General features: G+C 39.7%; 1 protein-coding gene across 1 annotated transcript; it reads right to left on the bottom strand.

Annotated features, from left to right (window-relative positions):
* Positions 1-876: 876 nt before the first annotated feature.
* LOC138037019 (craniofacial development protein 2-like) lies at positions 877-1,725 on the bottom strand. Its single transcript, XM_068883033.1, has one exon. The coding sequence runs from the start codon at positions 1,723-1,725 to the stop codon at positions 877-879; it is 849 nt and encodes a 282-aa protein (XP_068739134.1).
* Positions 1,726-14,182: the final 12,457 nt, after the last annotated feature.

Below are 14,182 nucleotides of genomic sequence, written 5' to 3'. Positions count from 1 at the left end.
GATCGGCCTGTAGTTCGTAATATCAGCCGTGTCTCCCTTCTTATGAAAGATGATTACCGATGCGTTCTTCCAACAGCTGGGGACTTTGCCATCCACAATGCAACTTTTGAACTACTTTGTGAATATCTTACCAATGGGCTCTCCGGCATCCTGTAGAATTCCAGCTGTGATATTGTCCTCTCCAGGAGCCTTATTACGCTTTAGACGCTTGATTGCGTTTCTCACTTCCGATGGTAGGATGGGAGAGAGTGGACCATGTAGTGGCCATCAATGAAAGGTTGATCCTGTGGTCGTCTGGTGCTATAGAGCTATAGAACTCCTCACACCTCTTGATCATCCTGTCACGGTCTTCAATGAGCCTACCATCTTTTTCTTTAAGGGCAACGATAGTTTCCGCCTAGGCACTGCATCCGTTTGGTAGACTTGAGGCCTCTGTTGTTTACCAGCGCTTTCGACTGCTCTTCCTCGTTGTAGCTATTTATTTCCTCCTTCATGCGTTGTCTGATGGCTTTGCAGATATCAGTGTACTCAATGTGTTGCACATCTGTTCCACTTCTCTTCATCTGGCGCCGCTTCTCTCTAAGTTGCCTTGTTACCCTGGAGAGCTTTTCCTGTCTTAGTGGTTTGTCTCTCCCAGCGATCTCCACTGCAGTTTCTTTAATGGTGGTAGTGATGTTATTACTGTATGCGTCAAGGTCCTCTGCCCTTTCCATTTCTAGGGCCTCAAATCTGTTAGTCAGCAGTAGCTGTAATTCTGTTGCCTTAGAAGAGAGTACGAATCCATTGGGCCTTTTTTGCCGTCTGGTCAGTCTTGCCCGCTCAAGCTTTGTGTTTATGGCCAATGTGCCCCGTGCCAGGCGGTGGTCGCTGCCCGTGTTAAACCAATTTATAACAGTTACGTCTATGACAATATGAGGCTTGTCTGTGAGGATGCAAGTCGATCGCATTTTTTATAGTCCCATTTGGGGAGATCCTTGTCCAACGCATGGTAGGTGACTTCTTGAAGAACGTGTTCATGATTTCTAGCTGATGCTGTTCCGCAAAGTAAATAAGGGAATCCCCTCTTCTGTTGCAAATGCCGAACCCAAACGCGCCTGTACAGGACTTTGATGGTTCATCCAAGCCAACTTTAGCATTGAAGTCACCCATAATTATGTTGAAGTGGGCCTTGGTATTTGTAATAAGGTTGTCCATGTCCTCATAGACTATGTCCACCTCTTCATCGGTATGGCTTATTGTTGGAAGATAAGCCTGAATTATATTCATATGGTATTTTCCATTGATCTCAATGGTGAGCTGGGCTAATCTGTCGGATACGCCCTTAAAGATGGTGCCATATCCGGTAATGTTCTTGTGTACCACGAAACCGACTCCCCTATGACACGTATTGCCGCCAATGTGATATAGGTTGTGACCACTGTTTGCCAGAGAGATGCAGCCTTCCCCCTTCCTTCGAACTTCGCTGATTCCCACGACATCAAAATTTATCTTTGCCAGCTCATCCCCAAACTCTAGCATTCTGTCGTCTGAGGATAGTGATCTGGCATTGTAGGTGCAGATTCTCATATTCCAATGGCAGCCTGTCCGAACCCAGAGATTCTTAGTACCCTCCGCTCTGTTGTCTTCCTTCCCGCTGCCTTGAGAAGGTGCTTCAGAGCTGCTGAGGACTGAGGGCCTTGGCTTGTTATTGTGGATCATGGTCATGGTTTCCAGGGGTTTTGCCATACTCGCCACGCTCGGCACTGCGGGATGGCGAGGTATTTTCTGTTACGGTTCCTTAGTTCCCTTGGCCTTTGCCTAAAAAGGCATAAGCCGCAAGGCAGCAGGTTCAATTGTACTTGCTGGATGGCCGGTGGCTCAGTTGAGCTCACACGCCCTTAAAGTTGAATCTTCTTTTTAATTTCAACAGGGTGTCCAGCCACCCTCCTCACCATAACTCTCCTGGAATTTGGTGGGGGAGACGGTTTAGTCGCCGTAGACCCTGAAACAGGTAGTACTGGTTTACAGGTTACCTGTAGCAGGCCAGATTTCTCTACGAGATTTTCCCTGACCTGTCCTGAACTGAGTTTAGTACCAAGCAAATAGCAAATGGGTATTTTTATAAATGGAAGAAAACAAAAGAAAAATAATAATAGACTTCTATTGTTTTGCTAGCTGCAAATTTAAGGAATTGGATATTCCTAGAAGTATGATAATTAAGAAAATGAGATTTGCTATAAGGGTTTATATATATATATATATATATAGGTTTATATATATATATATATATATATATATATATATATATATATATAGTTAAGTGTACGTAAGGAAAAGCGACGAAGAGACAAACTCTTAACTGTTCTGGACGAAGTTTAATGTGACGTTTCGGCCGTTCGGCCTTCTTCAGGTTAAAAATTAAAAACTAAAAAAAACTATTTACAATGAGTGCAAATCACAAAAACAGCAGCTTATATATACAGAGCAGAAATATTGAAATTAAGGAAACGAAACAAAACAAAGGTCAAAGCTACAAGGTGACATAGATTTAACAATCAAAAACAAATAAAGAACTATAGGTGACATATCAATAAAAATGCATAGTATTGGGAAAATGTCAACTCACAACTACTCAATTGTAGTAATTAATGCGGTGTTTCGATCTAGATTCCCGCCTTTTATTAAGACCATGAGGATTAAGGGTAAATAATTGCGCAGTCCAATAGGCCTCCCTAGTGAGTAACAATTGTTCAAGATGTAAAGAATTTTCAAAAGACCTAATTTGTTCGATAATGATGAAATTGATTTGTGAAATTTCATGTTCAGAGTTATTATAGTGGATAGCCAATTCACATGTTCTTTTGTTCTTCAGCACGTTCGACTTGTGGTTACGGAATCTTACTTTAAATTCAGTCGAGGTGGAGCCCACATATTGCAGGTTGCATTTGGCACAAGTGGCCAAATAAATAACATTTTGCGATGAACAAGAAAGTTTTTGTTGAATGGAATAATGACGACCAGTAGCTGAACTTTGAAATTTTGAAGCTTGAATTAAATAATTTTTACAAAGATCGCATTTTTTATTGCATTTTGAACAACCCCCATTTTCTTCTCTTTGATTTCTACAAGAGGTTACCTGAAATTTGGATGGCGCTAACATCTCCTTAAGATTTTTTGTTCTACGAATTTAGAGTGCTCTACAAATTCGCGTCGAGACATTGTATCCTGTGGATCCTCTTACTGGGAGTTCATCGTTAGGTCAACCAACCGTACACTGCTTATATATATATAACTAACTGCAGACAGTACTGTTTCGGCCTTCTGGGCCTCATCAGTGCAGTGCTGATGTCTGGGATGGAGGTTAGGCTTATAAAGCCACCCCACACATGTGGTACATCTAAGCCATGCTAGAGTGCTCAAACTAGCGAGCTAGTGAGCATGCGCAAGTGCTAGCGGCAATGACTCATCCCAGTAGAGTGCTCAATTTGGACATGAAAGCAAAAGCTTTGTAATGCCAAAGAGCTATATCTAACTGCAGACAGTACTGTTTCGGCCCTCTGGGCCTCATCAGTGCAGTGCTGATGTCTGGGGTGGAGGTTAAGCTTATAAAGCCACCCTAAATGTCCCTGACATGTGGTACATCTAAGCCATGCCAGAGTGCTCAAACTAGCGAGCTAATGAGCATGCGCAAGTGCTAGCGGCAATGACTCATCCCAGTAGAGTGCTCAATTTGGACATGAAAGCAAAAGCTTCGTAATGCCAAAGAGCTATATATATATATATAGCTTGAATATCTGTAATGGTTGACCAAACGATAAACTCCCAACAGAAGGATCCAAAAGGATGCACGTTGTCTCCTCAGTTAGTATTTAAAGTTGCATATAAACTGGAGAGGAACACAAAACTTCTCGAAGGTCCAGGAAATTTAATAAAAACGTTTCGGCCCTTCGGCCTTCTTCAGTTAAATTTTTTTTAAATAAGTACAAGTTAAAAATCTAAGGATAAAATGGCCTAATTATTACAGCAGTGGAGACTATATAGTCTCTGAAAGACTAACAATGGCTATTGTAAGGCAATACAATTAAGTAGTAAAATGTATGATACAATACAAGCCAAAACTAAAGCTTAATCACTAAAACAAAAGTAATGATGTAATAATAAAATCTAGAGTTATGCAAGTGATTCAATCTATTTATGTAATACCGACTACAAATTAGATGGGACTATAATGGAAACAAAAAAGCTTTTTATGGAACATTGAAATTGATCCGTTTTTTTGAACGGAATTCACAGCGCTTATTGAGGCCAAAAGGCTGCAGTGTAAGCAATTGTGCCGCCCAATAACCCTCCCGCTTTAATAAAGTGTTATCTAAATCTCCATCAGTGTTCATTATCTTCTCAATGACAATGAAATTGAAGTCCGAAAGGTTATGAGGAAATTTATTGAAATGAATGGCAAGCTCGCACGATTTTTTGTTTCTTTTCATGTCAGATTTATGGTTTCTGAACCTGACTTTAAATGCATTGGAAGTCGAACCAACATACTGCACTTTGCATTTGTTGCAGGAGGCTAAGTAAATAATTCCAGTCGAATTGCATCCAAGGTTTTGTTTGATTTGATACGATCGGCCAGTTGCAAAACTTGAAAATTCACCAGCTTCCAACAAGTAATTACAACAGAGATCACATCTTTTGTTGCATTTAAAACATCCGCAATTTTCAGCCTCGTCATGGTTTCGACTTCTTTTGAATTTGGAGGGTGCAAGAATGTCCTTCAAATTCTTTGTTCTACGGTATGCTGGAATGACGGATTTGGCAGGAAAAATTTCCCTTACTACTTGGTTGGATTCGAGCAAGTGAAAATGTTTCTTAATGATCAACGAAATATTAGGTAGCCTCGGATTGTAATCGACCACTAAGGGAAAGGTTTTTTTCTTAGTTTTTGTTTTAGGCTTGAGAACATCTGATCTCTCCAATTGCATGGCCTTCTCAAACTGTGGCCTTCTCAAACTTCTCAAACTAAGAAAAACCTTTCCCTTAGTGGTCGATTACAATCCGAGGCTACCTAATATTTCGTTGATCATTAAAAAACATTTTCACTTGCTCGAATCCAACCAAGTAGTAAGGGAAATTTTTCCTGCCAAATCCGTCATTCCAGCATACCGTAGAACAAAGAATTTGAAGGACATTCTTGCACCCTCCAAATTCAAAAGAAGAAGAAGAAGGGAATAGAGGACGTTCGCATGAAGTGTCCCAACTAATTATGTCTGAGACTGTAGTTAAATGGAGTGTGTAATGTCTCCACCGGGAATGGGAATCGTATGACTTGTAAAAGGCATGAAATTTGTTTTGTTGTTTTTGGTATTTTTTTGGAAAACGGTAAAAGTAACAAGTGATGTTAGAACGGTTAGATGACTGAAAGATTTAGTACTGTCATTGAACTATCCCTGTATTGAAAATATGCTATCGTTTTCATTTGGTCTTGTGTACTCAAGGTTCTGCAAGAAATATTGCTTACTGCTTGAAATTCCGAAACATGCACGATTTACATTTTGTCAGTGTCATTGCTGTAGGTTGGCTGGCGTTTCTCTAGGATGTCCATGCCTTGGGTCATCATTTCTCTCATGATAGCGATGCCTTTGAATATGCAAACGATTTCTGCTCTCTTTGCGTGAGCTGTAACTTCTTGAATCCTTCTTGCGTTCTGTGGATCTGTGCTGTCGTCCTCCGTCTGTGTGTTCAGAATGTCTTGTGTTTTCGCGTGATAATGGTTGTCGTGAAGTGGACCATGAAGATGATGACTATGAAGACGATCGTAGGCGAGGTTTTCCATTGTTGCGAGTGGAAGGTGTTGTAATGGTGGGTGGAAGGTCGATGATATAAAGTATGACATGGTAAACGTAATTAAAATAAAACCTATAATTACCTGGCAAGTCACGTATCTCTCGACCATTGTATGGTTCCCGGTAAATATCCGTCCTCTTTGAAAACGGATCGTGTAATCTCAAAACTGGGAATGGGAATGAGATGACTTGGAAAAGGGATGAAATTTGTTTTGTTGTTTTTTGGTATTTTTTCGAAAAGAGTGAAAGTAACAAGTGATGTTAGAACGGTTAGATGACTGAAAGATTTAGTACTGTCATTGAACTATCCCGTACTGAAAATATGCTATCGTTTTCATTTGGTCTTGTTTACTCAAGGTCCTGCAAGAAATGTTGCTTACAGTGAGTGCTTGAAATTCAGAAACATACACGTAACAAATACCATGGTGAAATGGTGGCTTGTTGCAAATAGAAGTTTTCTAATAAGTTGACTTTCTTAATATTTGCGAGGCATTCCTGACAGAATGACAATGTCTCTGTTTGCTTGACTGTAAGTAATGAGGTAAACTCGCCTCACATCTCGTGCGCTCAAACTCTCACTTGTACTGCAACGGCCATCATGCTCATCACAGATGCTAGATGCTTTAGCCTTTCTATTGATAAACTCCATCATAAACGTAGTACGACGTATCTGTGCAATAAACGCCGCCCCCCTTTTGGGAATAGTAACAACCTACAACCACCTTCTACTATAGCGCATGTTATTTGTTTTCAATTAACCCAGAGATCTTTGTTTACCATGTGAGAAACTGTTCAGGTATCACGCAATCCCTACTTCAACCCAAACGTGACCGCTGATATCTTTATCATTTTGTCTATGAAATATTAATGTTAAACTCTTTAAGAAAATAAGGGAACACTTATTTCGTGTAATGATTTCTTCTTCAGATTAAAATCGTTCATTACTCCCAGCATTTAATCTCGCTGTGATACGTGTACGCACACAAGTATGATACGATTTCCCGCCAATACAGCTACCGAGTACTCACATACCAAGAATTCCTCTTTTACACAGTCCCAGACATAATTGTTGGGACACTTATGCCTCTTCCTTCCCTCTCAATGTTGCTGTGAAAGATTCGGTGACTCAACTGCGATAAACAACATTGAGAGGGGCAGGGGACGCACGAGAAGGGAATAGAGGACGTTCGCATGAAGTGTCCCAACTAATTATGTCTGAGACTGTAGTTAAATGGAGTGTGTAATGTCTCCACCGGGAATGGGAATCGTATGACTTGCAAAAGGCATGAAATTTGTTTTGTTGTTTTTGGTATTTTTTCGAAAACGGTAAAAGTAACAAGTGATGTTAGAACGGTTAGATGACTGAAAGATTTAGTACTGTCATTGAACTATCCCTGTATTGAAAATATGCTATCGTTTTCATTTGGTCTTGTGTACTCAAGGTTCTGCAAGAAATATTGCTTACTGCTTGAAATTCCGAAACATACACGATTTACATTTTGTCAGTGTCATTGCTGTGGGTTGGCTGGCGTTTCTCTAGGATGTCCATGCCTTGGGTCATCATTTCTCTCATGATGGCAATGCCTTTGAATATGCAAACGATTTCTGCGCTCTTTGCGTGAGCTGTAACTTCTTGAATCCTTCTTGCGTTCTGTGGATCTGTGCTGTCGTCCTCCGTCTGTGTGTTCAGAATGTCTTGTCTGTTTGCGTGATAATGGTTGTCGTGAAGTGGACCATGAAGATGATGACTATGAAGATGATCGTAGGCGAGGTTTTCCATTGTTGCGAGTGGAAGGTGTTGTAATGGTGGGTGCAAGGTCGATGATATAAAGTATGACATGGTAAACGTAATTAAAATAAAACCTATAATTACCTGGCAAGTCACGTATCTCTCGACCATTGTATAGTTCCCGGTAAATATCCGTCCTCTTTGAAAACGGAGCGTGTAATCTCTCCACTGGGAATGGGAATGAGATGACTTGGAAAAGGGATGAAATTTGTTTTGTTGTTTTTGGGTATGTTTTCGAAAAGAGTGAAAGTAACAAGTGATGTTAGAACGGTTAGATGACTGAAAGATTTAGTACTGTCATTGAACTATCCCGTACTGAAAATATGCTATCGTTTTCATTTGGTCTTGTTTACTCAAGGTCCTGCAAGAAATGTTGCTTACAGTGAGTGCTTGAAATTCAGAAACATACACGTAACAAATACCATGTTGAAATGGTGGCTTGTTGCAAATAGAAGTTTTCTAATAAGCTGACTTTGTTAATATTTGCGAGGCATTCCTGACAGAATGACAATGTCTCTGTTTGCTTGACTATAAGTAATGAGGTAAACTCGCCTCACATCTCGTGCGCTCAAACTCTCACTTGTACTGCAACGGCCATCATGCTCATCACAGACGCTAGATGCTTCAGCCTCTCTATTGATAAACTCCATCATAAACGTAGTACGACGTATCTGTGCAATAAACGCCGCCCCTCTTTTGGGAATAGTAACAACCTACAACCACCTTCTACTATAGCGCGTGTTATTTGTTTTCAATTAACTCAGAGATCTTTGTTTACCATGTGAGAAACTGTTCAGGTATCACGCAATCGCTACTTCAACCCAAACGTGACCGCTGATATCTTTATCGTTTTGTCTATGAAATGTTAATGTTACACTCTTTAAGAAAATAAGGGAACACTTATTTCATACACGATTTACATTTTGTCAGTGTCATTGCTGTGGGTTGGCTGGCGTTTCTCTAGGATGTCCATGCCTTGGGTCATCATTTCTCTCATGATGGCGATGCCTTTGAATATGCAAACGATTTCTGCTGTCTTTGCGTGAGCTGTAACTTCTTGAATCCTTTTTGCGTTCTGTGGATCTGTGCTGTCGTCCTCCGTCTGTGTGTTCAGAATGTCTTGTCTGTTTGCGTGATAATGGTTGTCGTGAAGTGGACCATGAAGATGATGACTATGAAGATGATCCTAGGCGAGGTTTTCCATTGTTGCGAGTGGAAGGTGTTGTAATGGTGGGTGCAAGGTCGATGATATAAAGTATGACATGGTAAACGTAATTAAAATAAGACCTATAATTACCTGGCAAGTCACGTATCTCTCGACCATTGTATAGTTCCCGGTAAATATCCGTCCTCTTTGAAAACGGAGCGTGTAATCTCAAAACTGGGAATGGGAATGAGATGACTTGGAAAAGGGATGAAATTTGTTTTGTTGTTTTTTGGTATTTTTTCGAAAAGAGTGAAAGTAACAAGTGATGTTAGAACGGTTAGATGACTGAAAGATTTAGTACTGTCATTGAACTATCCCGTACTGAAAATATGCTATCGTTTTCATTTGGTCTTGTTTACTCAAGGTCCTGCAAGAAATGTTGCTTACAGGGAGTGCTTGAAATTCAGAAACATACACGTAACAAATACCATGGTGAAATGGTGGCTTGTTGCAAACAGAAGTTTTCTAATAAGTTGACTTTCTTAATATTTGCGAGGCATTCCTGACAGAATGACAATGTCTCTGTTTGCTTGACTATAAGTAATAAGGTAAACTCGCCTCACATCTCGTACGCTCAAACTCTCACTTGTACTGCAACGGCCATCATGCTCATCACAGACGCTAGATGCTTCAGCCTCTCTATTGATAAACTCCATCATAAACGTAGTACGACGTATCTGTGCAATAAACGCCCCCCCTCTTTTGGGAATAGTAACAACCTACAACCACCTTCTACTATAGCGCGTGTTATTTGTTTTCAATTAACCCAGAGATCTTTGTTTACCATGTGAGAAACTGTTCAGGTATCACGCAATCGCTACTTCAACCCAAACGTGACCGCTGATATCTTTATCGTTTTGTCTATGAAATGTTAATGTTACACTCTTTAAGAAAATAAGGGAACACTTATTTCGTGTAATGATTTCTTCTTCAGATTAAAATCGTTCATTACTCTCAGCATTTAATGTCGCTCTGATACGTGTACGCACACAAGTATGATACGATTTCCCGCTAATACAGCTACCGAGTACTCACATACCAAGAATTCCTCTTTTACACAGTCCCAGACATAATTGTTGGGACACTTATGCCTCTTCCTTCCCTCTCAATGTTGCTGTGAAAGATTCGGTGACTCAACTGCGATAAACAACATTGAGAGGGGCAGGGGACGCACGAGAACGGAATAGAGGACGTTCGCATGAAGTGTCCCAACTAATTATGTCTGAGACTGTAGTTAAATGGAGTGTGTAATGTCTCCACCGCGAATGGGAATCGTATGACTTGCAAAAGGCATGAAATTTGTTTTGTTGTTTTTGGTATTTTTTTGGAAAACGGTATAAGTAACAAGTGATGTTAGAACGGTTAGATGACTGAAAGATTTAGTACTGTCATTGAACTATCCCTGTATTGAAGATATGCTATCATTTTCATTTGGTCTTGTGTACTCAAGATTCTGCAAGAAATATTGCTTACTGCTTGAAATTCCGAAACATACACGATTTACATTTGTCAGTGTCATTGCTGTGGGTTGGCTGGCGTTTCTCTAGGATGTCCATGCCTTGGGTCATCATTTCTCTCATGAAGGCGATGCCTTTGAATATGCAAACGATTTCTGCTGTCTTTGCGTGAGCTGTAACTTCTTGAATCCTTCTTGCGTTCTGTGGATCTGTGCTGTCGTCCTCCGTCTGTGTGTTCAGAATGTCTTGTCTGTTTGCGTGATAATGGTTGTCGTGAAGTGGACCATGAAGATGATGACTATGAAGATGATCCTAGGCGAGGTTTTCCATTGTTGCGAGTGGAAGGTATTGTAATGGTGGGTGCAAGGTCGATGATATAAAGTATGACATGGTAAACGTAATTAAAATAAGACCTATAATTACCTGGCAAGTCACGTATCTCTCGACCATTGTATAGTTCCCGGTAAATATCCGTCCTCTTTGAAAACGGAGCGTGTAATCTCAAAACTGGGAATGGGAATGAGATGACTTGGAAAAGGGATGAAATTTGTTTTGTTGTTTTTTGGTATTTTTTCGAAAAGAGTGAAAGTAAAGAGTGATGTTAGAACGGTTAGATGACTGAAAGATTTAGTACTGTCATTGAACTATCCCGTACTGAAAATATGCTATCGTTTTCATTTGGTCTTGTTTACTCAAGGTCCTCCAAGAAATGTTGCTTACAGGGAGTGCTTGAAATTCAGAAACATACACGTAACAAATACCATGGTGAAATGGTGGCTTGTTGCAAACAGAAGTTTTCTAATAAGTTGACTTTCTTAATATTTGCGAGGCATTCCTGACAGAATGACAATGTCTCTGTTTGCTTGACTATAAGTAATAAGGTAAACTCGCCTCACATCTCGTGCGCTCAAACTCTCACTTGTACTGCAACGGCCATCATGCTCATCACAGACGCTAGATGCTTCAGCCTCTCTATTGATAAACTCCATCATAAACGTAGTACGACGTATCTGTGCAATAAACGCCGCCCCCCTTTTGGGAATAGTAACAACCTACAACCACCTTCTACTATAGCGCATGTTATTTGTTTTCAATTAACCCAGAGATCTTTGTTTACCATGTGAGAAACTGTTCAGGTATCACGCAATCCCTACTTCAACCCAAACGTGACCGCTGATATCTTTATCATTTTGTCTATGAAATATTAATGTTACACTCTTTAAGAAAATAAGGGAACACTTATTTCGTGTAATGATTTCTTCTTCAGATTAAAATCGTTCATTACTCCCAGCATTTAATCTCGCTCTGATACGTGTACGCACACAAGTATGATACGATTTCCCGCCAATACAGCTACCGAGTACTCACATACCAAGAATTCCTCTTTTACACAGTCCCAGACATAATTGTTGGGACACTTATGCCTCTTCCTTCCCTCTCAATGTTGCTGTGAAAGATTCGGTGACTCAACTGCGATAAACAACATTGAGAGGGGCAGGGGACGCACGAGAAGGGAATAGAGGACGTTCGCATGAAGTGTCCCAACTAATTATGTCTGAGACTGTAGTTAAATGGAGTGTGTAATGTCTCCACCGGGAATGGGAATCGTATGACTTGCAAAAGGCATGAAATTTGTTTTGTTGTTTTTGGTATTTTATCGAAAACGGTAAAAGTAACAAGTGATGTTAGAACGGTTAGATGACTGAAAGATTTAGTACTGTCATTGAACTATCCCCGTATTGAAAATATGCTATCGTTTTCATTTGGTCTTGTTTACTCAAGGTCCTGCAAGAAATATTGCTTACAGAGAGTACTTGAAATTCAGAAACATACACGTAACAAATACCATGGTGAAATGGTGGCTTGTTGCAAATAGAAGTTTTCTAATAAGTTGACTTTGTTAATATTTGCGAGGCGTTCGTGACAGAATAAATTCTTACAGGGACAGGTGAAGCTTTTTATTTGTGAATAGGAACAAAAATCCGATGTCTTGCAATCATTTTTACACAGATGTATCCTTTGTTTCGCAAGTAAACACGCAAGTCAACTTAACTTCATTTACTTTAACTTGAGTAAAAAGCTGTAATGCAGTCAAACAGCTGAAAGTCTGAAAGACTTAGAAGCTGATTGTTGCTTTTAAACAAGTGATCAATGCATATAGATACTTACAAATAACCCACATAAATTACACTTTAACAACTAATTCTTGACAGTCACTGCAATAATATAATTATAAAGCACTGTCTGAGTTACAGGCCTGTGTACGTATAGACTAATAATGCCTAGCGATTAGCGGAAGATGATGCTGCAGTTTTATTTATCCATTGTCTCACCCGAGATCTGCTTCCAGTTTCAAATTTGAAATACTGTTATATGAGATAATTCTAAATACCTCATCACACATAATTTTTTTTGGAAAAGTGTTGAAGACAAAGAAAGCATCCATGAGTTCCACCACTATATGTGTACTTTTATCGTTATGACAAAATTAATTTGATAGTAAACGGAGTTACTCAATGAATCAAGAAAAATGTTACAGATATAATCTCATGTAAGTACCGGTATTACATGTGGTTCCATTTATTTGGTACACCAAACTGGGTGGCTGGTGTCTTTTGTTTCTCAGGATTAGGGATGTATTAGATTTGTGCTCTCTTCCTATTTTGTTAGAATATTGTGGAATGAGGGGTTATACTAATCATTATACTCTTTGATTACTTTTAAGCATTGAAACAACATAAAACAGCTTGAGATTGCTCATCTAAATGCTGAATCCTTGAAATGTAGGCATCACTTTCATGAAATCAAAGAAATGGCCCTACAGAAAAGCTTTGACATCTTAACATTCTCGGAAACATGGTTTAATTCTATGACGACTAACGCAAGCGTAGAAATCGATGGCTATAGCATCTATAGGCTGGATCGCTTACGGAAAATTGGTGCTGGGGTATGCGCTTATGTTAAACATGGCCTAAAGGTGAAGGTTCTGAAGGACCTTACAGAAATTGGAGAATCTGGCTTACATCAATTGTGGCTCCAAGTACAAAACAAGAATCTCCGATCACTCCTGGCTTGTGTAGTTTACAGACCTCCTGAGACTGGCATTGCGTGTCTGGCAAACGAACTCATGCCTAAATATATAAAAGCTTTATCGCTTAATATACCATACACCATATACCATGATCATTAAAAGACTGTATGTTCAAATCTGGGTCATTCGCATCACTATTCATCAGTCAATCTGAAATTAATCTATAAATTTTGTGGCTCAAGCTTGGAAATAACTGCAAATTTCAACAAACCTGACCGTAAAATAAGCATCTAGGTATTTCCATATATAGCTCCATCTATGTAAAGTTTCCCTCGATGAAATCTCGGTTTTTTCCCACTTTCAAAAGCTACTTTCATCACATCCTTAAGCTTTTTCTTCTTTTCTCTGTCCTCCCAAATTAGATCTTCAGTCACCCAAACACCATCTTGGAGATCACGCTTCTTTTGAAGGACTCTCAACGTTTCCGGACGATAAAGAAACTTGCATATTATCGTTCTAGGTTTATTGTCACTTCGGGGACCAATTCGATGAGCATTTTCTATTACTGGTTCGATATTACGCTGATTAGATAAGATGTCACGGATTTTTTGGCGACAGTCCTCGCTAGGAGATTCAGCAACATTGAAACGAAGATTATATTTCCGCGAATACCTCTCAAGGGACAGGAGTCGTTCATACAGGTCTTCAATTTGCTTCACATAATTGTTGACAGTGCATTCAACTTCATCTACTTTACATCTTGCACCGTGGAGCTCGCCCTCTAGTCCCTCTAGGCTTTCATTGAGAGTGTTAAACTTTTTGGATATCACGTCCAAGGCTACTTCATTCCCCCGAACTTTATCTTGTAGCTTCGAG

This window comes from Montipora capricornis, chromosome 2 (genome assembly GCF_036669925.1).
Source record: "Montipora capricornis isolate CH-2021 chromosome 2, ASM3666992v2, whole genome shotgun sequence".
Taxonomy (NCBI): Eukaryota; Metazoa; Cnidaria; class Anthozoa; order Scleractinia; family Acroporidae; genus Montipora; species Montipora capricornis.
Note: the sequence above shows the minus strand (reverse complement) of the source record. Positions and strands in the feature narration are given on the sequence as shown.